The 21,419-nt window shown below is 36.3% G+C and overlaps 4 protein-coding genes across 5 annotated transcripts; 2 read left to right on the forward strand and 2 right to left on the reverse strand.

Moving 5' to 3' along the window:
* Positions 1–1,521: 1,521 nt before the first annotated feature.
* On the forward strand, positions 1,522–5,083 carry LOC105159950 (fold protein). 2 transcript variants are annotated; one of them, XM_011077193.3, is made up of 7 exons: positions 1,522–1,815; positions 2,691–2,994; positions 3,129–3,184; positions 3,305–3,383; positions 3,474–3,612; positions 4,216–4,329; positions 4,517–5,083. In XM_011077193.3, exons 2-7 carry the CDS (start codon positions 2,825–2,827, stop codon positions 4,706–4,708), a joined length of 750 nt encoding a protein of 249 aa, XP_011075495.1. In that variant the 5' UTR covers positions 1,522–1,815; positions 2,691–2,824; the 3' UTR covers positions 4,709–5,083. The 2 variants fall into 2 exon arrangements, with proteins under 2 accessions (XP_011075495.1, XP_020547739.1); XM_020692080.2 differs by having other exon boundaries at positions 2,745–2,994.
* A 951-nt stretch (positions 5,084–6,034) lies between these two features.
* Positions 6,035–8,825, forward strand: PFS2 (Homeodomain-like superfamily protein). The gene is made up of 5 exons (XM_088879799.1): positions 6,035–6,609; positions 6,736–6,985; positions 7,086–7,412; positions 7,489–7,565; positions 8,296–8,825. Exons 2-5 carry the CDS (start codon positions 6,745–6,747, stop codon positions 8,707–8,709), a joined length of 1,059 nt encoding a protein of 352 aa, XP_088735925.1. The 5' UTR covers positions 6,035–6,609; positions 6,736–6,744; the 3' UTR covers positions 8,710–8,825.
* Positions 8,826–9,792: 967 nt separating this feature from the next.
* Positions 9,793–16,510, reverse strand: LOC105159966 (protein ESMERALDA 1-like). Its single transcript, XM_088879798.1, has 10 exons — positions 15,916–16,510; positions 14,778–14,847; positions 14,405–14,472; positions 14,211–14,299; positions 13,574–13,771; positions 12,398–12,602; positions 12,153–12,320; positions 10,749–10,916; positions 10,469–10,659; positions 9,793–10,365 (listed from the first exon to the last, which is right to left on the reverse strand). The coding sequence occupies exons 1-10, from the start codon at positions 16,273–16,275 to the stop codon at positions 10,203–10,205; spliced, it is 1,680 nt and encodes a 559-aa protein (XP_088735924.1). The 5' UTR covers positions 16,276–16,510; the 3' UTR covers positions 9,793–10,202.
* Positions 16,511–17,832: 1,322 nt separating this feature from the next.
* LOC105159976 (10 kDa chaperonin, mitochondrial) lies at positions 17,833–18,637 on the reverse strand. The gene is made up of 2 exons (XM_011077215.3): positions 18,246–18,637; positions 17,833–18,122 (listed from the first exon to the last, which is right to left on the reverse strand). The coding sequence occupies exons 1-2, from the start codon at positions 18,491–18,493 to the stop codon at positions 18,074–18,076; spliced, it is 297 nt and encodes a 98-aa protein (XP_011075517.1). The 5' UTR covers positions 18,494–18,637; the 3' UTR covers positions 17,833–18,073.
* Positions 18,638–21,419: the final 2,782 nt, after the last annotated feature.

The raw sequence follows: 21,419 nt of genomic DNA on the forward strand, positions 1-21,419 counted from the left end.
TATTTGAATTAATTATATAATAAGTGTTATATATTTATTGGTATATAATTCAATAAAAGTGATAAATTATATGATAAATATATTATACTTACTTAATAAATAATTTAATTCTTTTCAAAATTCATTTGGATAAAAAAAAAATTATTATAATAATAAAGGGTGCATCGATTTTGGGCTTCATTTTGGAAATGTGTGTGAAGTAATTAGAAGAATGAGGGCGGAGGCGCAGTGGCATAGGCAGCATGGTAGATAGGCTTTGACTTGCCACTTTCCACCCATCTCTAACTATCTTTATAATACTCTGTGTGTCTAGTTTGTATTCTGTACCCCCTCTTTTCTCACTCTTTTTGGTATGTTAATGCTAACATCTCATTACCAAAATCTTAACAATACGACCCTCTACATATCTCAGTTTCAGTCGCTATCCCCTATACATATATACTCTAATAACTAGATTAGGTTTGAAACATTAAATAAATATATAGTACGTTTGAAACTAGTCCAAGAATTTCTTCTTTCCCATGCAATTTGATGTGAAGGTTTTCTATTATTCTTCTTATTAGTTTGAAATAGAATTTAGGAGTTTGGTTGAATTAAATGAAAAAGTAATTTTGGGGGCGTTGAGCATTTGAATCAAATGAATCCTAATTTGGGCGGTTGAGTGAGGGATTATTTTCTGCACATTCTCAAAATATGTAGTTATTTTTAGTTTGTGCAGCCAATTTTGACTTAGCATACTGATTAAAATTAAGGCTGGTATCTTATAAATAAGTTTGAAGTCACGAGGTGGAGTCTCATCGAATGTGTGAGTGTTGATTTATTTGTCGTTGTTAGTCATGTTGGTGTGTTGATTGAATTGAGCTATTGTAATGTATTTATTGTTGTTAGTATGTTTTGCTCGAATTGAGTTGTTGCTCAATGTTTTTATAATTTATTTATCATTGTTAGTCATATTAATGTATTGTTTGAATTGAAGTATTACTCGATATATGGAGATAAATTAAATTTTTGTAATTCATTTATCTTTATTAGTAAAATTAAAAAAGAAAAGTTTGTCCACACACATTTAAACATAATAATCAATTGAAAAAAATAAATTATTTATCATGGGTGCGCATTATATTTTTAGTTATCAACGATCGAATCATCCTAAAAATCGCAACCATCAAACTCATTATATCAATGATATTTTAGCTTTGTGATTAAAGTTGAAATTCAACAAACAATTTCACAACTTTGAGGTCATGAATTCGAGTATAACCGAATGTATGGGTATTTGTTTCACATTATATGAGTTTATATTGTAATTTATTTTATAGTGTTTAGTTATATTGATGTATTGATATTAAATAATACATCATCAATTTGTTCGAGATATTAGTGTCATTATATAATTATCTAAAAAAAAATTAAAAGAAACTGATTGTTCACACTTCATTATTTATTTATCTTACAAATTAATTATGTAAAAAATCAAATGACAAATGAAAATGCAGCTGCATCAAAAGAAAAGAAGAGAATGAGGATTACTTTGAAGTGATGTTGAGTTAACGAAATGAAATGAAAGCAAAGAGATCAAAGCAAGAAAAAACAAAATTTGAGAGGCCGTGTTTTGGTTGGAGTTGGGATTGGAATTGTTGGAACATGGAGGAATATGCCGCACATTCAACCATTCCTAAGGAAGATTCTCTATTTCACATTCGCATCTTTTTCCCTATTTTAATTTTGCCCTAATTTTCACTACCATGGATTTTAATTATTAGATTCCCATTCTTTCCTCCAACTTCGCATCGCCACACTAGTCCATTTTCTCAGGTAATATCTTCTCTCTCTCTCTCTCTTTCTCTCCCTCCCTCAGATGTCATAAACTGAACATTCATCCTTTTTATATATTCTTCTTCGTATTATTATATGTTATTTCTTCAATCTCTTTCTTATTTTTGATTTGATTGCTAATATATTCTGCAAGTTTAATTATTTTGGGGGGAAAATGCTCTGATCTTAGATGCATTATTGCACTTATTTAAGTCCAATGCGTCTCGTCTTGTATGAACTTTGTAGCTAGGTATGGCAATTGGCAGCGTTTGAGTTGTCATTTGAATGGGCATGATCACTCACAGTTGTCCTCCGACTTCTATTATGTAAATTGCCACCTTGCTTGTCTTGTTCCTCATACTTAATGGTGGTTCTGCTGTTGAAGTTTGGTTGTTAAACTTGTTCCACTACTTCAGCTGCAGACTCCAACACCAGAAATGGGAAAAAAAAAATTCCATTTGGATTTTCTGATTGATTATTCATGAATCCAGCTGGAAACTATAATCGCCGGTCCAAGAATATGATTTTTTACCCAATCTGGAAAAGCAAATTCTTCACGATTCAACCCAATCTGGAAATTTTTTGTAAAGATAATTTTTAAAGACAAATCCTATATTTTACCTCAAAAGTATAACATGGACAGACCCAAGTCAGATTCTCTGCGACTGCGTACGAGCAAAATAGTGGGACTACTGTTGAGAAAATTCAAATTTTGATTAGGCAGCCTCTGTAAATAATGCGCCTTTATTGTGTAGGAGGGACTATCCTAGTCTGGAAATGGTTGTCTATGTATCTCTATCACTGTGTCAGATGTTGTATGAAGACTTGGTTGATGACTCTGATTACTAGTGTTTTTCACTTGTTTGCAAGTCCAGATTTGGTAGAAAAACTTCGGATTGCAATTAATCCGTGACTCTACAACTGTGCAGCCCTTCTTCCCTTCCTGTGTCCTGTATATATGTTATTTCTGCAGTTAGTCCAATTCGACTGACTGTTTGCCAAATAACATATGACTCCCGAGAGTTCATTGAAGCCTAGTAACGCCTTAAATGGAGTACATGGCATGCATGTGGTTTCTCACTCGCCATTTTCATTCCAAGAGATAAAACAACATGCGGACTTTAATGAGTCGGCCTATGGACCCTCCAATACAGGGAGCAAACAACGGCTAATAGTGCAGTGAGTTTGTTGCTTAGCATTTGATTTTAAACTTCTCTTAACCATATAATGCAAAACCTTTTCAAGGGTAGTTATTGTTAGTTTTATCATGGAGCACTTCGCTAACTGTAATATATATATATCCTGCTGATCAGGAAAGTTTGGCATCAAAGACCTGCTTGTTTGAGGCCCATCCATTGCTGTCGTACTGGTACTGCAGACTTTAAGTTATCCTTGGTCTTAATAAAGTATCTGTCTTCTGTTTTTTTTTTTTTTTTTTTTATTGTTATTTTTCTTGTTTCTGCCATAATAAATAAGTTGCTCCTCTCAGGTGATAAAAACATTGCTGAAACAGTTGCCAATGTGCTTACTTCACTCCCTTTTATTGCCCTTGGACTCCAGGCCCCAAGGTGATAATTATACCTCTCGTCTAAGCTGCCTACAAGTGAAAAGCTGTGTGTTCTCTTACTTTTATATCTTATACTTTGGTTCTGATGCAGGAAAAATCTTAATTGTAAAATCTACGCCAATTCGTTAATTGGAGTAGGAATTGCATCAAGTTTTTACCATGCTTCAAGGGGGAAATTGAGGAAGTACCTTAGATGGGCTGACTACACTATGATAGCCACAACTACGGTGGTGAGTCAAATAATTTAGGCATTCTATGTATTATGGGCTTCCCTATTAATAGTTTTGTAGAATGGACTTCCAGAAAATTAGTTTCGAAACATCACTCTTGTACTATATCTCAATTGCTTGACATGGCAAATTTTCAAGAATGGAATACTCAGAAAATTGAATTTATTTTATGGTTGTTATCTATATTATTGCTTTAATTTTAGTATGATTGAGCAAGATTTCACTAAACAAAAAGTTTTTCGGACTTGCCCACCAAAGGTTTCTGGTTTGGAGTCATGTCAATTCGAATGTGAAGCATGCATGCGTTTAGGTCATGACTTGTAATATAAATAACCATTCAGTTGTCTTATTCACTTGTAAGATGAATAAGCTGCTTCTTATATTATTATCATTTTGGATGCTTATCTGCTTGAAATTGGGTTGTGTCATGTGCAAAGGGCTCACTGATTATTTCTTTTTATCTCTATCATATCAAGAGGAGAGATCAAGAACTATGTATTAGTGTGTCTTTGTAAAATATATCTTCTTCACATTTGATAGTTTCCAGAGTATGGAACTTTTTGCTTCTGTTGGCAGACTTTTGACAAGTTAATTCCTTTTCAGTGCCTCTCAAGAGCGCTTAGGAATGAGAACCCAAAATTGCTGATGGCAGCATCTGCGTTCTTTCTACCGATACAGCCAGTAATGGTTTCAGCAGTTCACACCGGAATGATGGAGGTAGCATTGCCATCTCTAATCATTTAGGCCCCAAAACTTACCTTGTGAATTTAGAAGAAAATGAAAAATTCTTTATAATAAGCTGGGAATTTTTTAAATCATGCTGGTCTCTCAAGTGTTATTTCTACCTTTTCGGGTCCAGAGCAAACAAGCTCTTTTAACTTGAATTCTCTCTTTACACAATCAGGTTGCATTTGCAAAGAGAGCATTTCAAGATCCAGAGCTGAGGATGGCCCATAATGTGCATAAAATGTCATCATTGTTAGGTGGAGCACTTTTCGTTGCTGATGACCTGCTCCCTCAAACTCCATTTCTCCATGCTGGTTGGCACCTTGCTGCCGCTGTTGGAGTAAGCACTCTCAACAAGCTCCTCGAGTAGTTAGACACTCCAAATCATCCTCACCAATTTGCCGAAAACACCTACATTTCCCACATGCATTTTCCAAGTTTGCAATTTATAGGTATGACAATTAGAGGATATGCCACATCAAAACAGCATCTGGCATTCCAGCTGGTTCTACAGCTATCTAGAAAGGGATTTGCAATGTGTAATGCTATATTAGCATATAGTTCAGGTAAGTAGTACATTTGGATTTTTCTAAACTTGCAGAAATGGCAATCTGGCGTTGCCTTTAATTGAAAATAATCATTTTTTGGAAGGGGAAGAGTATCAGCTAAGTAGCTGGACTTAGCTGCCATTCATGTAATGATACTAATTCCTATCTTCTTAATTAATTAATGGTTCAGATTGTAACTCTTCTCTTAGTCGTGAATATAGTCTTATAAACTGTTTGCACATAATTAAGAGCTGGGTGTATTTAGATCCTTCCAGTACAGTAACAATCGTTTTGAACTCATCAGTCAAACCATTTCTCTATTATCGAATGCATTATTGAGGGTACTGATGAGATCAGTAATACTAATTGTATGTGAATTCTGGCAAGCAGGCACGGGTGTAATGTAACCTATAGCGTCAGTTTCTGGTTGTACCTGTGGGTAGGAGTATTGATTGAATGCTTGAATGCACTTGTAATGAGATGCATATTTCACACTTAACAGTTAACAGGTACGTGGGGGGGAGGTCTAGTTAATTATTATTTCAACCATCCATTATAAATGCGATAGCGAAAAGTACTACTAATAAGCTGATATGCATGAACAGATATTATCTGACATAATAGCGCCGAAATGATTCTTCAATAATAAAAACATAAGAGGAAAAGGATGGAGTTAATGTATATAGTTAGTAGTTGGAGATAAACATGATGAGTAATAAAGAGACGTCATAACAATGATGTACATGGTAGCACTCGCACGAGTGCACAATGAAATGTAATTTATGTGAGGCACCCTACTTTCTCCAATAATGCGTCAAATCATGGTGTAAATATTGATGCAATCTGCAACACAAATTAAACACTTAAGTAGCTAGCTAGTAGACTAATAAGTCAAAGATCAGTAATGAAAACGAAACGCCATAAATGAAGAGCTAGGTCTCAATTAAACTACGTTCTTGAAGAGACAAAGAAGTAAATTCTAGCAGCTGCAGGTTGGAGGAATATATGATGATAATAAGAAATTGAGTGAGAGGTTTACTTACTTTTGAGCATTATTAATCAAGAAAAAGAAGGCAAAGTCTTTTGCCCTCTTGGAGTGGGTGTGTGAGAGGGGGCAGATTGGAATATTGTGAAGAGGAAGAGAGGGGGTTGTTGATGTTTAAGTTGCATGTGGGGGGCCTAGTGCGGTGTGGTATATGAAGAATGTATAGGTGCATGGTATAAAGACATTAAAAGGACCGTAATGACACACTTGTCATAATCTCATCATCATTGTCAAGTCGCTGTAAAGTATCCATCTCTCCCAGAATTTCACGCCTCCCTTTGTTTCATCTCTATTCAATTCTCTTTCTCTGGCCCTTTGTCCCCCTTTCAATTCTGTTGTTGTGCGTACTCATGTACTGTACGCGTGTATATACACATAGCTAATGGATCATGCGGGTCAACCTACCTATACCTGTACACAATATATATATATATACATATATATTACATGCTCCTCTTCTTTAATTTGTTGTAAAACCAAGAAAATTATATATCCATCCGTTCTCCCTCCCTTTGTTTTCTTGTCAAGTCTTTATCTCTGAAACTCTGAAACCTTATTGTCTACATTTCTTTAACCTTAGAGAATTCTTTTTCACTGATTTCTAAAAGCTACTCGACACCTCCAAAATCTACACTTTCATGCATCATTAACCAATGCCGGCCATGCATACCCTTCAATGTTAATACCCCTCCCTCCTATACGTACATGAGTTCTCTCTTCTTCAGACTTAGCGCCTATCTTTTATTATTAGTATATTTTACTAGCAATTAACGTTTTACAACTCTATCTCACACACACATACAGAGAGAGGGGATGTGGATGATGGAGAGTAATAATCATGAGCATGGCAAAGAGTTGATGAGGATGTCAACGTCGGCGTCAACCGACGGCCCGAAGCTGCGGCCACTTATGCCAAGGCCAATTAGTAGCTCCAACAGTACCAAGAGCAGCAGTAGCACATTTTCTACAATTACATCAACTCTCCCTTGTTGCATTCGAAACCCTAATAATATCCTTACATGGAATTATCCCATAAGCATGATTAATACCTCAGGTAATTAATTTTCAATACTAAATTTGCAGGTAGTGGTACATATATACTCCTTCAGCTGATTCTGATACTGGCCAGCTAGTCATGCATGTTTAATTTGTAGGTTGTGTGATTAATGATTATTGCGTTAAAAGGGATGATGAGATAATTAAGACGGCGCCTTTGGTGAGTGGAAGATGGAGCCCTACCAGAGAGCAAGTGCAGGCTCTTGAAGAAATGTATAGGCGTGGAATCAGAACTCCATCTGCCGATCAAATCCAGCAGATTGCAGCAAAACTGAGGAGGTTTGGTAAAATCGAAGGCAAGAATGTGTTTTACTGGTTTCAGAACCACAAAGCTAGGGAGAGGCAGAAAAAACGTCGTCAGCTTCAGCTCATACCTCTACCTGCAAATAAGATTCACCATCAAACACTTGCATCTGCACCTCCAGGTAATCATATAATTTCAATCACCACTCACATTTTTAATGTATAATTTACATAAACTAAAACGTTCGTGTTTTGCAGAATTGAGGCGGAGATATTTTGATATTGAACATCATAAGAAGTTGCCTAACCCTTCAAACTGCACCACACATTCCGAGGTATACATATCTATACGTTTTTTCCTGTATTTACCTAATTAGTACTTAATATATCTGATAGCTAGATCTCTTGCATGCTAATTACACTCCTTTTGCTTTCTGTTTCTTTTTTTCCCCCAACTTCTATTCTAAAAAATTCATCATTTTCTAGACGATGTATATTTACAAAGTTGAACGTACTTCCACACGATTTTCCTCTTGGAATGCAAATGTATTTAGATTAATGTATTAAAAAAAATTAATTTATATATTTTCCGGTTACAAATTGAATTAGAATTTATAATATGTTTAGAACATTAATTGGGGGTCCTCCATATTTTTATTGAATTGTGGATATGATAAAGGCGAGTGTTATTTTTGTTGACAAGTGATAAAATATATATTTTCAAATTAATAATAGAAAATAAGAATTTGAGTTTGAGAATGAATACAAACATGTACTTAATTAGTAGTATCTTTGCACAAAACTCAACATCCGACTTAATTGATACTTTACAAGACAAAAGCAGAGGCAAAAATTATGGGGCAATAATATGGTATGAAGGTCAAAAAGTTGGAAGGCAAAGAGAAAAAGTAAAGGAAAAGGTTTGTATGATGGAAAAAGAATTGAGGCCAAAAGGCTGCATTCTATACTTTCTGTTGGGGGTGTTGCTATGATAAGTTAATTTAGAATGTGTTGGGAGAAGTGCAAAATTCACTCAGCTTTTTTATTAATTGTTATAATGCTCAGGATTCTGCAGTATCAATGCACGGATCAGTGATAGCAGAATATTGTAATAAAGATGGGTGGACACACAAGGAATTACAGCAGAAGACCACAACACCACACAAAATTCAAACCTCCTGCCGATTGGACTTATCTTCTTGCTTCTCTGTCCAACCAATTACTACTGCAGATCAAGAAAAGACAAAGCCCTTAATTACTGCACTAAACCTCAGCTTATTACTGCCCCCCAAGGATCTTGATCATCACAATTATATTGTTAGGAATGAGATAAAAGAAAATGATCAAACTCTTGAGCTGTTTCCCATTGGGACTGGGAGGAGCAATGATCTTCATGAGCCAGAGATTCATGATGTCTCAACCACAGAAACCAAATTAAGACCTAATGAGTTTATTGAGTTTCTTCCAACAAAAAATTGAAGCCTTCTTTCCTCTCTTCATCCAAGTAATTAAAGTGCTAGTTTGTAGCAAATTGAAGATGTACTTTACTCTGTGACTTTCTTTACTTCAGTTACATTCGTGTTAATTTGTATCTATCTGCATCATGTATTGCTTAATTAATGTCTTCAATATATATTTCATTAATCTCAAATATATGAAAATCCATGTGAAGTATATCATGGTTACTACATATGATCAATTGAACTGCTAATCCTCTTGGAATAATTATAAAAAAAGAACACCACTTAGGATGCATAGGTTGATGCCAAGGGACCAACCACGAAATCTAGACAGAATCTAAAGGAGAAGAGCAATAGCTACTAAGCAGAAGCAGTAGCCTCAGGACATAAGAGGGTGGCAGCTGGCAGTCTGTCGTCTGTCTGTGTCTGCCGCTCTGGGTTGCCTTGTCCCAGCTAGACAAAACGAACCACAGCACACAGTCAGTGAACAAGTCAACAGATTAGTCCATTTCTCGCATAGCTGCTGCTTTGGGTTTTCCGCAACAAATTAAATCCCATTACCTCTTTTTGCATGAGACCATTTGATATTCAAGTCTGCTCTCACGCATTTCAAATAATCCAGCTACTTCCAAAACATTCAATTCCAGCTAGCATGTATCTCAATCAATCCACTTCCTCAACATTAAATTCGAGCAAGCATCTATCTTAATCAATGTACTTCCTTACCATTTCTCGGGACGCCTGCTGGTTCTGGTTTTCCATTGTTCATAAGTAAGCTTCTGCATTGTTGCCAAATCTTTAAAATGGTAACAACAATATTGAGGTTATTGTTAAATGAGTGCGTAGAACCTGAAATGTTTAACCCTTTCATATTATTTGTCAGAGCTTTGAAAATTTCTTAACCCTTTTCTATCATTTGTTGAAACTTCTACAACTCTATAATTAAAGTAAAGAAAAAATTGCATTCATCAAATGGAAACAGAGCACGTCATTTAAATAACACCAAAGGCATGTAATCGGAATAGTAGGAATTAAGAGTGGATTGAAAACCACAAATACAGAAAATAAATAAATATATAAAAGCCAGAATATGGAACTAATGGAACCCAAATATAGAATTTTCGCTTGATATATAACATCCATCCTGTTTTCTACCATATTATACAGCTGAAACAACTAATGTACAGTACAAACATGGACACATCACGTCCAAATCCCTCTTCCTTAGTCTATCCACAACTTAGATACAGTCCCTCACACAAAGAATTCATGTATAATTAACGCCTCTCCAGTAAACATTGAGTCCTCTTCCGGCATTGTGGTTAATCGACAACTACCCCTTGTACCAGGCAAAGAATCATTCTTCCAACAAATCAACATTGCCACTCCAAAAATGCCTTCTCTCCAGAGGAAAGGAAAAAAATGAAAGAATCACAATCAAGATTTGGGGTTAGATGCCACGAGCAGACAAATAATAGAAACAAAACCAACTCGCTGGTTGCACTTGAACAATCACGTCACAGATGATGATCTTGAATCTTCAGTTTTATTTGCTTTGCACATGCAATCTGGACAAGGAAACGAATATATCGAGTCATTAGGTCTCTTCAGTTGAAGACCTTTTGAAGCGCTATGTGCTCGCATACTTAGCATCTGCTTCTTGAAGCCTTTCCACCTGAGAGATAGAACCAACCAAATGCATAAAATTAATGAACTTGCAATATCACTCCACCAGTACAGAGAATTTGTGAAGTAGATTTCCCAATAAAATTCATTACCCAATACTTGGATTGTCAAATATTAAAGCCAACTTCCGCTTGTCAGGCTTAATTGTCCTGGAGTGTCCACCATACAAATATCTTCTGTGCCCCAAAAGAAAATGTGGAAAGTTTCCACCTTGAGTTGTTACAAACACTTCACTGTGAAGACAAACAGTGTAGTCTATAGCAGCCATTCTGGATGAGTAATTCTGAAATTAAATAACTCAAGTCAAAACACATTATAGGTTGAGACCATGAAAGCTAATTGCATAGATAAAAGATAGCTCTTGATTAAGACCTGAAATGGAGCTAGTTCCTCAGCAGATGCCAACGTCTCTTTTGTTTGCAATAACGGAAACATTTCGAGAAGAGGAGCCATATGCCTCTCAGAGTCATATATCTTTCCAGATGCCAAATAGATAGAAGTACTTTTGCTAAAGCCCATCCCCCTCAGCATCAGACCTACCTGATCCACATAACATAAGGGTTATGAGTTATTCAAAATTATGCAGAGAAAATCCTCGTTATTCAGAGATGTAACGTAATTCCAAGAAGATCAAGGTGAATCAAATATAGAGATAAAACATGAATATCAGGTCTCAACAAAAGGATGTAGATCAATCATGGGAAGATCAATATTGTGAATTAACATTCTTGTAAATCACAAACCAGCTATCAACATAGTTGTACTATTTAAAGAAAGCAACAAAGAAAACCAGAATGGGATTAGGGGAGTGGATAATCATATATAAAAAAAATTCACTTCCTGAAAGAGCAGTTATATCTATGTAGAATAGTTATACATTGGAATCATGCAATTTTCACACACAGCCATGGCTCGCAAATGCACCCATGTCCACCACCTCTATACGTCCTCACTCGACATAAGATATTGTGATTAACATAACACCAGAGGAAACTGATTTCACATAAGATAGTCTTTGTGATAGATATTCAGCAACATCATCTGGACAGATTTTTGTAGGTCATGTAAGACCTCCTTCAAGTCATGAACCTGCTTAACTACTCTTACTAACCCAAACCCAGTGCAAATTGTATTTCAGTCGCAATGGCTAAACTCAAACTTCTGGTTATGTGCAACCAAACACCTGCTTATTCTCCGTTCAAAGTACCTCAGCACACTAGCTTGTACTGAGAAACAAGCTTAAGTAACCAAACAAATAACTAAAAAAATATTAGCAAAAGAACCACATTATATTTTGAAACCTACCTTGAAAAAGTTCAATAAAGTTACAACATAAACTTGATAAAAGTATGAAATAGCATGCCACTCAGAAAAGGACGTCCGGAAGTCAACCAAAAAGGAACCAAGAAGACCCTAGCCCATTTATTCCCCCCATATTTCAAAATGATTTCGGGCATTTTTACCTAATACATGAATTCTATAGCATCTTTGAAAGAGGAAACCAACAAAACATCAAAACCTTAGGCTAATCAAAGAGAAGAAAATGTCAGAATCATACTTAATGCATATGCCTCATTGGAATCAGCTTACTCCTATAATATCTTCCTCAAGTTGACCATTCATGCCAGTCCACCCAACATCATATTTACAGTCAATATGCACATTTTTCTCATTTCAGTCAAAACTGGGACGTGCAATTCTGCCTTTCTAAACAACAAACTCGCAGGGGTGGAATGGAATGGGAAGGAAACTGAAGACAATGCTAATTAAAAGTACCTCTAAAGGTGTTAAGGGACAACTTCCATTTAATCTGATTTCTCCCGGAAGTATGATACGACCTGGTTTAGTAAATTTTCCTCTCCAACCTCTTTCTCTGGCAGCATCCATGTCTGTCTTTTCTTGCTCGCCACCATCATATACACAACAAGAGAAAGCTACCATATCCTATAGAAGAACATAGTTAATTCTTGAATTTTTGAAAGAGTACAGATACAATCAAATTCATATTGGTCCAGATTAACCTCCTCAAAGCGAAGATGCACAGATATATATTTGCCACTATTGTTTGCACTGCGTTCTTTCATTCTTGCCACCAAAGTTTCACCAAGAGATAATATGGGATTCGAGAACCTTAGAGCTTGATAATTTGCCAAGCATCTAAGCCGTTGTACAGCTGGAGGAGCATCAAATGACAGTCGATTTGCAAATGGTGCAATCCTTATAATCCTGAGTTAGCAAATTACATAACAGTAAAAACATGAAACTGAAGAAACAAGTAAATGAAATTCTCAGGAATCAATAATAAAAAGAATTGTAGCAACAGAAAAAAATATTATACAAAACAGAGATATCTGGTCTATGAGCAATAAAGGGCGAAGAAATTCAAAACAAAATGCAAAATTAGGATGGCAATGAAATTGAAGGCAATGACATAAGCAAACACAGGCACTCAAGTACCAATCCACCACTATGTTAAATTCCTTTACATCAGCGATTTGCAAAGGGTGCAATCTCTATCACCCTGAGTTAGCAAATTACAAAAAGGTGAAAGCTTGAAACTGAAGAAATAAGTAAAAAAGATGCTCAGGAATCGATAACGAGAAGAATCATAACAGAAAAAATATCACGCAGAATGGTGATATCTGGCCTATAAGCAATAAAGGGTGATAAATTCAAAACAAAATGCAATATTAATTGGTCTTAATGTATTCAAGGCAATGACCAAAGTGAACACAGGCACTCCAGGATAAACATCAATCCACCACTTTGGTAAATTCTTTTATACAATAGTCATATTGTGCACATCGCCATTGGAACATCACGAATAGCATAGAACTAGAAGGATCTAAAATATAAATTATGCACCATGTTAGTCAAAAAAAAGGAAAAACTCAAATGGACGTGCAAAAAGATCCGACAATAGAACAAAGGGAAAAGGAAAAAGAACGACTTATTTGTAGTAATTTTTGCTACAAGATATCAATTAAAATATACATTGTATAACTTGCAACTATGAAAAGTGGGTATACAAGTCAAATGTTTTCCCTGAGCAAGCAAATAATCATCTAGGTGACTTGCAGGATAAGTCCAATGAATTGTATTATCGGAAATCTCCAATGCATTGCACAGGCTGATTAACCATTGCAGTGATTAAAAAAGGTTAGAGAAATGTAAACCAGAAAACCTTTCGAACCTACTTTTCCTCAAGCAGCTTCGGAAGAACTGTATCCCTATAGAATTGGATTGATGACCATGCCTTTATCCTGAAGTTGTAGACGTTGCTCAAGTTATAGTCAAATCGTTCCATTATGTACCCTGGAACAGTTTTAACTATCCGAACATCATTTTGCAGGGATTTGATGAAAAATCCTTCATCATATATGTCTCCAAACTTGCTGCATGTCAAAAACCAGTATCAGTCATTTCTACTCTTTTTAATGAAAGGATGTCACATCACAAGTTAAATTCTGCAATGATTATTTATTTAATTAAAAGGGAAAAATCCAAACCAATTCATTGCCATGATGACAAAAGAGGAAAGAAGATTGAAGACACCTCAAGGTGAATACCAATTGCATTTTTTGTTAATATCGACTAAAGAAGCCAATTAACCAAATCATAACTTGACCCACAGACAGACTGTGGAGCAGGCAGCCAATAGGCTTTCACCTCAAAATAATGCATATTTTTCCCTTGCCATCAATCATTTACAATCAGAACATTTCTCACAGCTGTACGCATAAATTTTTCATATTTGTTCCAGTAAGCATGATCCTTGCTATATATTTTCGGTCAATTAATGCACCGCTTGGCAGCAACAATCATGTGACCCACCTTCTATCTCTCCAGATGCTGTGGAAGTGGAAGTTTGGAATTACAAGAGTTGCATTAAGGTAGCCTGCCACAGCCACAGCATTGCATATCTGGAAACACCAAAACCAGTGAGAGAGCACATGTTGCCAATCACACAAACTAATACGAAGTTATTAAATCATAAGAAATAGACAATGGTAACACATAATATGTACCGATGTTCTCTGCTGATTCAGACCACCGTTGGCCTCAATAAATATATATCCATTTGACTCAGGTAGACCTACAATGATAAAGTATGTTTTATAATTTCTGAAGCTTGTTTGAAGTAACAGCAAAATGAAGAATACAATGACAGACAAAAGAGCATGATATCCGGAATATATCCACTTGACTCACGTACGTCTAGAACAATATAATTCGGGCAAACGTCTAGCCTACAATTGTCTTATTACATTTGCCAGCCCCTCTTCCTATGAAAATATAGAACTAAGTTTTATCGTTTGAATTATGAAGCCTAAGAAGATCAATGATGCATTGAAGACAGCAATCCTGAAGAAAACAAAGAAACTCTAAGAAAATCTGTACCTTGCAAGGACTTGTTGATGCATGGTCTCCATTCTCGGCCTTTATAAGAGTGTTTCCATATAGTTGATATCTGTACAGAAGTTCAAGATAACTTATATTAATAGCAACAAACTGATGATTAACAGAAACAGATACATATTAATATGAAAGGTTAAGTTGTTATTTTGAAAAGAATTATGCTTGTTGTTGATAATGCTATGCTAATTTTCACATATGACTTATTCAATAGGCACACCCACATAAACTCCATCTAGCAACTTATAAACAGAAAAACGACTCTGCCAGACTTAATTTTTTCAAGACATAGAAAATGATTTGGCCTAACAATGATCAGCATATCTTGATTATACTTTATACGGTGTCATGGATGAATAGTATATTAAGTAATCGACTTAAGCCACAATCAATTGGGGTTGTTAGACTGGATTAGGGCCAGAAAAATTAAAAACAAATATTGTTATTGGTCAAGTGTCCAGTTGCATTTCGTATAATCATATCTCGCAGACTCACCATTTTAAACCTCATATTTATGCAAATTAAGTACTTTCTCTTCATTCTTGCATATTCAACATAAGAAATCCATTCTTTCATTTTATAAATCCTTAATTCTCAAGGCCCTTGAAATCGATCCAAACTTGATTGCAGACTTTTACCATGTTAAATGAGAAAGCAAGCATTCTATTTGGGATTCTTGAACACAGATATCAATGCATAAACATATATTTCAACAGAGATAAGTAGGACTCCCAGAAAATGGAATAAAGTATAAATAGTGAATGAAATCCAACAATATATTAGTAGCAGAGAGCTGACCAAACCAGAGATCCTAACAACGCCTAACTAAAGCTATACTGCATTCAGTCAGATTCCCAGCATAGTGATGCCCTTAATTTATCTGAAATACTTGGAAGGTACAATAAAACGAGATCCATAGAGTTGCAAGGTTTCATTTTTACACATAATTGAAAATTGGGAGACAATCACTCCAATACCAGGAAAGAGAAGGAATACAAATAAATAAATAATCAAAGTGAGTTACAGCTTAAAATCACCTTGAGTAAGCAGGAGAGGATTGTAAGTTGCAGGAAAAAAACTAAAAAAGTGTGAGGAAGAGAATTTTAGTAGTTGGGGTACTAACCGTATCACCGTAGGAATTATCAGATTCCATTTCGCGGCGGACCTTGGCGTAGAGCTGAGGGCTGCGGTAAACGGAACCGGGGGTAGGCCTATGCTTAATAACGGGAACAACATCAAACGACACCGTTCCCATGTAAAACAACATGACGGAAATGTAGAGTAGGGGAGCGAAGAGAAAAAGGCCCTGGCGCTTGAGGAGTAGGGAGAGTAGGGTCCAAGCGAGGCGCTGGGCGAGGGAATTAGGTGGGGAGCGAGCGGGTTTGGAAGGGCGTTGACGGCGGGGGGAGCGGCTGAGGGGGGAGGCGGGGGGGGATCTTGGACTGTTACTTCCGCTGCTTGGGAGCCTATTGTACGCTTGCATCGCTGTGTTTCTTCACATGATAGTAACAATAGGGAGGACGAATTTTACGCGAAAAGATACAAATCGTGATGAATAGATAAAAAGGGGGGAGGGGACTCAGGGGAGAGGGGAGAAGAGATAGCGAGGGTGGGGACACGTGACGTGAGAGAGGGGCGCACGTGCAAAAGGGAAGAGTGAGAGTGAGAGTGAGAGTGAGAGTGAGGGATGATGAATTGGAATGGAAGGGAAGTGGGGGATTAGGGCGTGTTTGGGAGTACAGTACAGTCTACAACTACTGCTGCCTGCTGGGGAATTGATATTGACAGTTCTAAAGAGGACTCGTTTTCAGTTTCAATGTATAATAATAATATCAGATCAAATCAATTCAATCCGATATGAACAACAAACAAATTGTTGCCAAAATTTAAATATGGGAAATGAGGAGGAAAATGTGAAAAGGTTAATACGAACAAGTTTAGATTAGAAAGATTAAAACAACACCACCACCATCATAATAATAATAATAATAATATAATAGATAGTATTGGTAATGGTAATGGTAATGGTAGGGCGACCATACAGGTTATTGACAGCTTAAAGAAAGGATGGAAGAAATCCCAACAATGGAGCACCCCTGCCAAGTTGGAGTTGGAGTTGGAGTTGGAGAGCACGTGGTGAAGGCACATATGTCACGCCTCGTGTTGCGCCATTTTACCCAACACTAACATCAATACCAAAACCAAACAGCCTGTACTGCTACTACTATTATTATTTTCTTTTCTGTCTTTTGCTTCTTCACTTGTAATTCGAATCTACTTTCCTTCCAACTTCCTCTTCCACTTCCATCCATTTTTTTTTCTTTTCAAATGGAGAAATTAAAAATAAAATAGGCTCTCACAGCTTGATTTACACAACACAAGATAAGGATTTGGAGAATTAATGTAGTAGTTGTTGAATTTGTATGACTCTGCACATAATTAGGGCTTTAACATGAAATTAGTTTTAGTATATCAATGTTTCAAGATCAAAATTCAATCCACTCAGTTTCTTTGCATTTGCCTTCCAATTATTTGCTTGAGTAGGGTACCTTTTCAACCACTCAACTCAACACCATACATCGCCACTTGTGTAGCTTCAAAAAAACACATCTCCATCCATTAGCTTATGAATGTGTAGTAGATCAATGGAAGTGGCACAGACACCTCCTAACTGCAACTCCAAATCTGGATCTTATTACTGTTCCCACCACAATTCAACTTCAGCTACAATACAAAAACATTGTCTCCCACGTCGTGCATATTAATTAATCCCTATAGTCAACACAATTTTTAATCCCACTTGAACAACACAGAAAAAGGAGGATGTCTATATACTGCGATCATCATCAATTAGAATCCATTAGAGAGTTATCCGTATGGAAGTAAAAAGAATCTGATAAGTAATCTAGATGCATACACTTAATCAAAGAATCAAATTCACCACCAAGTCCATCAGACACGATCAAACGGAAAACCCGACACTTCAAAATTCAAACATAAACAGTTGAATGAGAATTGGGAGGAGCACAATCACAATCAATTATGTCAAAAGCGCAGCTTTTCCTTTTAGGTAATAATAACAAACTGCCACAGCAATTTGAACCAAAGATAACGACCTCAAAAACAGAATTCCTCATTGATCATTGGATTGCAAAACAACTTCAATAATCAGTTACACTTGAAACACCAACACCTACAACTAATCTCAAGAAACAAACATGAAGCCGAAACCCAATTCAATCCAATCCATGCGACATTCCTAACGTTGTTTTATGGATTGATTAATCGTGCAGAGTCCCCAAGATATCCTCATCCCTGTACAAATGGTACCTGCATATGCATTCCATTCCCCCAACACGGAGAGTTAAGTTAGCCGTCAGTTCACCCTACCAAGAAAGCAAAACACAGTGAATGACAAAGCAATCTTGCAAGATCATGAAAAAGCTCACTCACTCTTTTTCGCCCAATTTGACTTGTGTTCCCCCATATTCAGGCAAAAGAACCGTGTCGCCTTCTTTCACAGCAACCGGGATATGGTTCCCCCCTGCTTCCCCACGCAGCCCGGGTCCAACCGCAACCACTTTACCAGAGTTCAACTTGGATGATTTTTCTGGGAGGAGAATACCAGCTGTGGTTTTGGAAGGGGGCACAATTTTCTCCACAAGTACTCTGTTCAGAGTTGGGATCAACCGTTTAGCCATTGCCGAACGGGATTCAACTTGCAGACGCAGAAGATCAGTTCACTACCAAGATAAACAAACTATCTCGTCGTGAGCGAGTCTGAGTGGTAACAAATAGAAAGAGGGAGTTTTAAGTGGAAGGTTCTAGGCTGTATTCCAGAGGGGGTTTAGGGTTCTACAGCTGTAATAAAGAACTTGATTTGGGCCAAGAAACAAAAAAAGAAAAGGGCTGCTGGGCTGTTTCTCTTACTTAGTTTTGAGTCTTCACAATTTAATATTGCAAGATGGACATTTCTAAAAAGTCCCAAGAACATATGGTTTGTTTCAAATAGCTGGGCATCAACTTTTTCATCATGTTCATAGGGGCTTCTCCATCATCATTTAGAGCCCACTAACCTACTTGACACCATATCTTCTATCCATACTTCAAATACTTCGGGCCTCGCAACTGTCTACTTCGGTAAGGAATATGATGTCTAATTGTTCAAGTAATTCTAAACCAATGGTCAGGAAATAAATATGTATACCATAGTTAACAATCATGTGCTTAAATTTAATCTCTCTACTCCATAATCTCTTCAATGTTCATAAGACATGCAAAATCTTAAATTGTCTCCAAAATTTGGGATAAATGTATGAGAGATTTCTGCAATTTTAGAGTTAGAATTCATGATTTGACATAATCTAATCAAAATTCAACAAGAGCATCATGTTATCGATATATCTTTATATTGCAAACTAAATAAAAATCTTCAAAAACAATGATTACTTACAAGTAAATTCATAAATTGACATCCACTTGCAACAAAATTATTGAGAGGCAGAGGCGTGGGAATTTCAACAGCAGTTACCATATTCACCACCCTCTCCATGAGTTGCTGAGGCTCACACGATGAAAAAGGGGTTGGACCAAGAGTTCCCCATCATCTGTGGACGGCATTCTTGGACCACTCGGTTTTTTTTCTTTTAGCTCAATCATAAGTTGTTGTTGCCCAACTGCATCCATACCATAATCAGATTCATATTGACTACTTGTCCCTCCTCGTCCCTCATAACCAAAGTAAAATCCAAATAGAAGAGGTTTACGCTTTTGCTTTTGGACCATCAAAGAATATGCAATAAGAGTGGTGCACAATCAAATGAATAATTAATGGTATCTTCTGCTAAAGCCCATGGCAACGGCATACACTCACTTATCCATCCCCCCAACTCCCCCTGACAATGACCACCACAACATCCATCATTTTTCTTCCCAAATTCAATGTTCCCATCATCTCCCAGACCCTGAGAAGATTCTAGTATCCAACTGATGATTGCATATTTTCTTAAGGAAAAAATGCTTAATTATTTGGAGGAAAATTGATTGAAAACAAATGTGTCTCGAAACATTCAGCTCAAGCAAAACCAAAAAAGAGGCGAGCAAGATTGAGCCACGTGTATTGTATAATTGCGCTTTAGAGCATAATTGTCTTTAACAAACAAGGAAAAATAAGGACATTAGTAGTTAGTTTATTGAGTCTCGTTGAAATGTTTTGTTTTGACTCAAATCAAGTGGAGCAAAATTACAATCACAAATAAAATGATGCTGATATAAGAATATGAACAACTATGTGTTGTTCAGAATTAATGTTGATTCGAAGGGAGCATATATGTAACAGTAAAGCATGTGTGAGTTGGGACATTCTGTAACTGATGTGAAATCATTAGCTTCCAATAAATGTGGTTTCTAAACCAGCTTTCTTGCGCCACATTTTCTGGGGAGGGCACACTACCACCACACCACACCAAACCATTCACATTTCACTTTTGTAATTATAATTTAGAGCCAATAATTTTTTACAATTTATTTCAGTATAAAAGTTGGAAGTCCAACCGAGTCAGAATTATGGACTACTTTTGTACTGGTTGTTTCAAATTAAATGAGATAATTAATTTGATTGCTTCACTTAAAAAAAGAAGTTGCCAATTTAGAATTGGTAATTGTTCAACCCGTCATGTCGTGTCGTCAGCATGCACAAAGATTGGTCCAAGATTCTGAAATATTTTACCCGTTGGTAGATAATAAATCAAGTAGGAATGGTGCGAAAAGAAGTAACTAAAATTGAAAGAGTGCAGATATGGTTGAATATGGTCAGGGCTAGCTGAGGCCTGCCTACTGTCTCCTACCTCCACTCAATTAGGCAAAAGGTTAAATATAAAAGCAGGAGGAAGGCATACACATTGCAGTTTGCACACTCCACTCCACTCCATTCCACTCGCATATAAAATGCTTGAAATGGATATCGTTTTGCTATATATATATATATAGATATTGACCTATTGGTGCCTAACTTGGACTAAAAAAGTTCCGATTTAGTATTAATTGACGACAGCTTTCAGTAATGTTTGTTAATAAGGTCCCGAATATTTTTTTAACTGTAAAAAATCTTTACACTTTGATTCTCTCTTGCCCAATTCACATCTTTGAGACCTTAGAAAATAAAATTATGATCTAGATTAGATCAAGTAATTTGAGATTTGATTCGATCTTCTCGGTGGTTCAAGAAACACAACAATAGCAAATTTATGGAAACAAGGAAGAAAAGAGTATATGAAAATGGGAGAAGAAATTAAACAGTTTGGTGGAATTGAATTCTTCCTTAAAGATACGCGAGATCTTGAAACAGAATTGGGTGATATGAAAATGGGAGAAGAAACAAGTCAACAAAGTAAGTGCTATTTGACGTCAACTCGTCAAGTTTCTTTCAACAAAAACAATTCATTTAGATCAACTTGTTGGTTTCCTCAGACACACACATACACATGCACTCCTTTTATATTTTTTAAATTTGAATATATAGGTATGTATGTATGTGATGGAGATACGGTTTTAGTGCGCCTGCGTTGCATGGTCCTTTTGGACTTTAGAATATGCAATTTATTCCGTAGCCTTCCACTCTGAGTTGAG

Source organism: Sesamum indicum, linkage group LG1 (assembly GCF_026168435.1).
Source record: "Sesamum indicum cultivar Baizhima isolate 11 linkage group LG1, ASM2616843v1, whole genome shotgun sequence".
Lineage (NCBI taxonomy): Eukaryota > Viridiplantae > Streptophyta > Magnoliopsida > Lamiales > Pedaliaceae > Sesamum > Sesamum indicum.

Coding starts and splice junctions, on each gene's coding strand:
- LOC105159950 (XM_011077193.3), top strand. CDS start 2,825: ATGACTCCCGAGAGTTCATTGAAGCCTAGTAACGCCTTAAATGGAGTA. Junction 3,613..4,215: donor TGATAGCCACAACTACGGTG/GTGAGTCAAATA, acceptor ATTCCTTTTCAG/TGCCTCTCAAGAGCGCTTAG. Junction 4,330..4,516: donor TTCACACCGGAATGATGGAG/GTAGCATTGCCA, acceptor TTACACAATCAG/GTTGCATTTGCAAAGAGAGC.
- PFS2 (XM_088879799.1), top strand. CDS start 6,745: ATGTGGATGATGGAGAGTAATAATCATGAGCATGGCAAAGAGTTGATG. Junction 6,986..7,085: donor AAGCATGATTAATACCTCAG/GTAATTAATTTT, acceptor TTTAATTTGTAG/GTTGTGTGATTAATGATTAT. Junction 7,566..8,295: donor ACTGCACCACACATTCCGAG/GTATACATATCT, acceptor TATAATGCTCAG/GATTCTGCAGTATCAATGCA.
- LOC105159966 (XM_088879798.1), bottom strand. CDS start 16,275: ATGCAAGCGTACAATAGGCTCCCAAGCAGCGGAAGTAACAGTCCAAGA. Junction 13,772..14,210: donor AGCATCTGGAGAGATAGAAG/GTGGGTCACATG, acceptor TTTGACATGCAG/CAAGTTTGGAGACATATATG. Junction 12,603..13,573: donor CCGAAGCTGCTTGAGGAAAA/GTAGGTTCGAAA, acceptor TTGCTAACTCAG/GATTATAAGGATTGCACCAT.
- LOC105159976 (XM_011077215.3), bottom strand. CDS start 18,493: ATGGCTAAACGGTTGATCCCAACTCTGAACAGAGTACTTGTGGAGAAA. Junction 18,123..18,245: donor GTCAAATTGGGCGAAAAAGA/GTGAGTGAGCTT, acceptor ATGCATATGCAG/GTACCATTTGTACAGGGATG.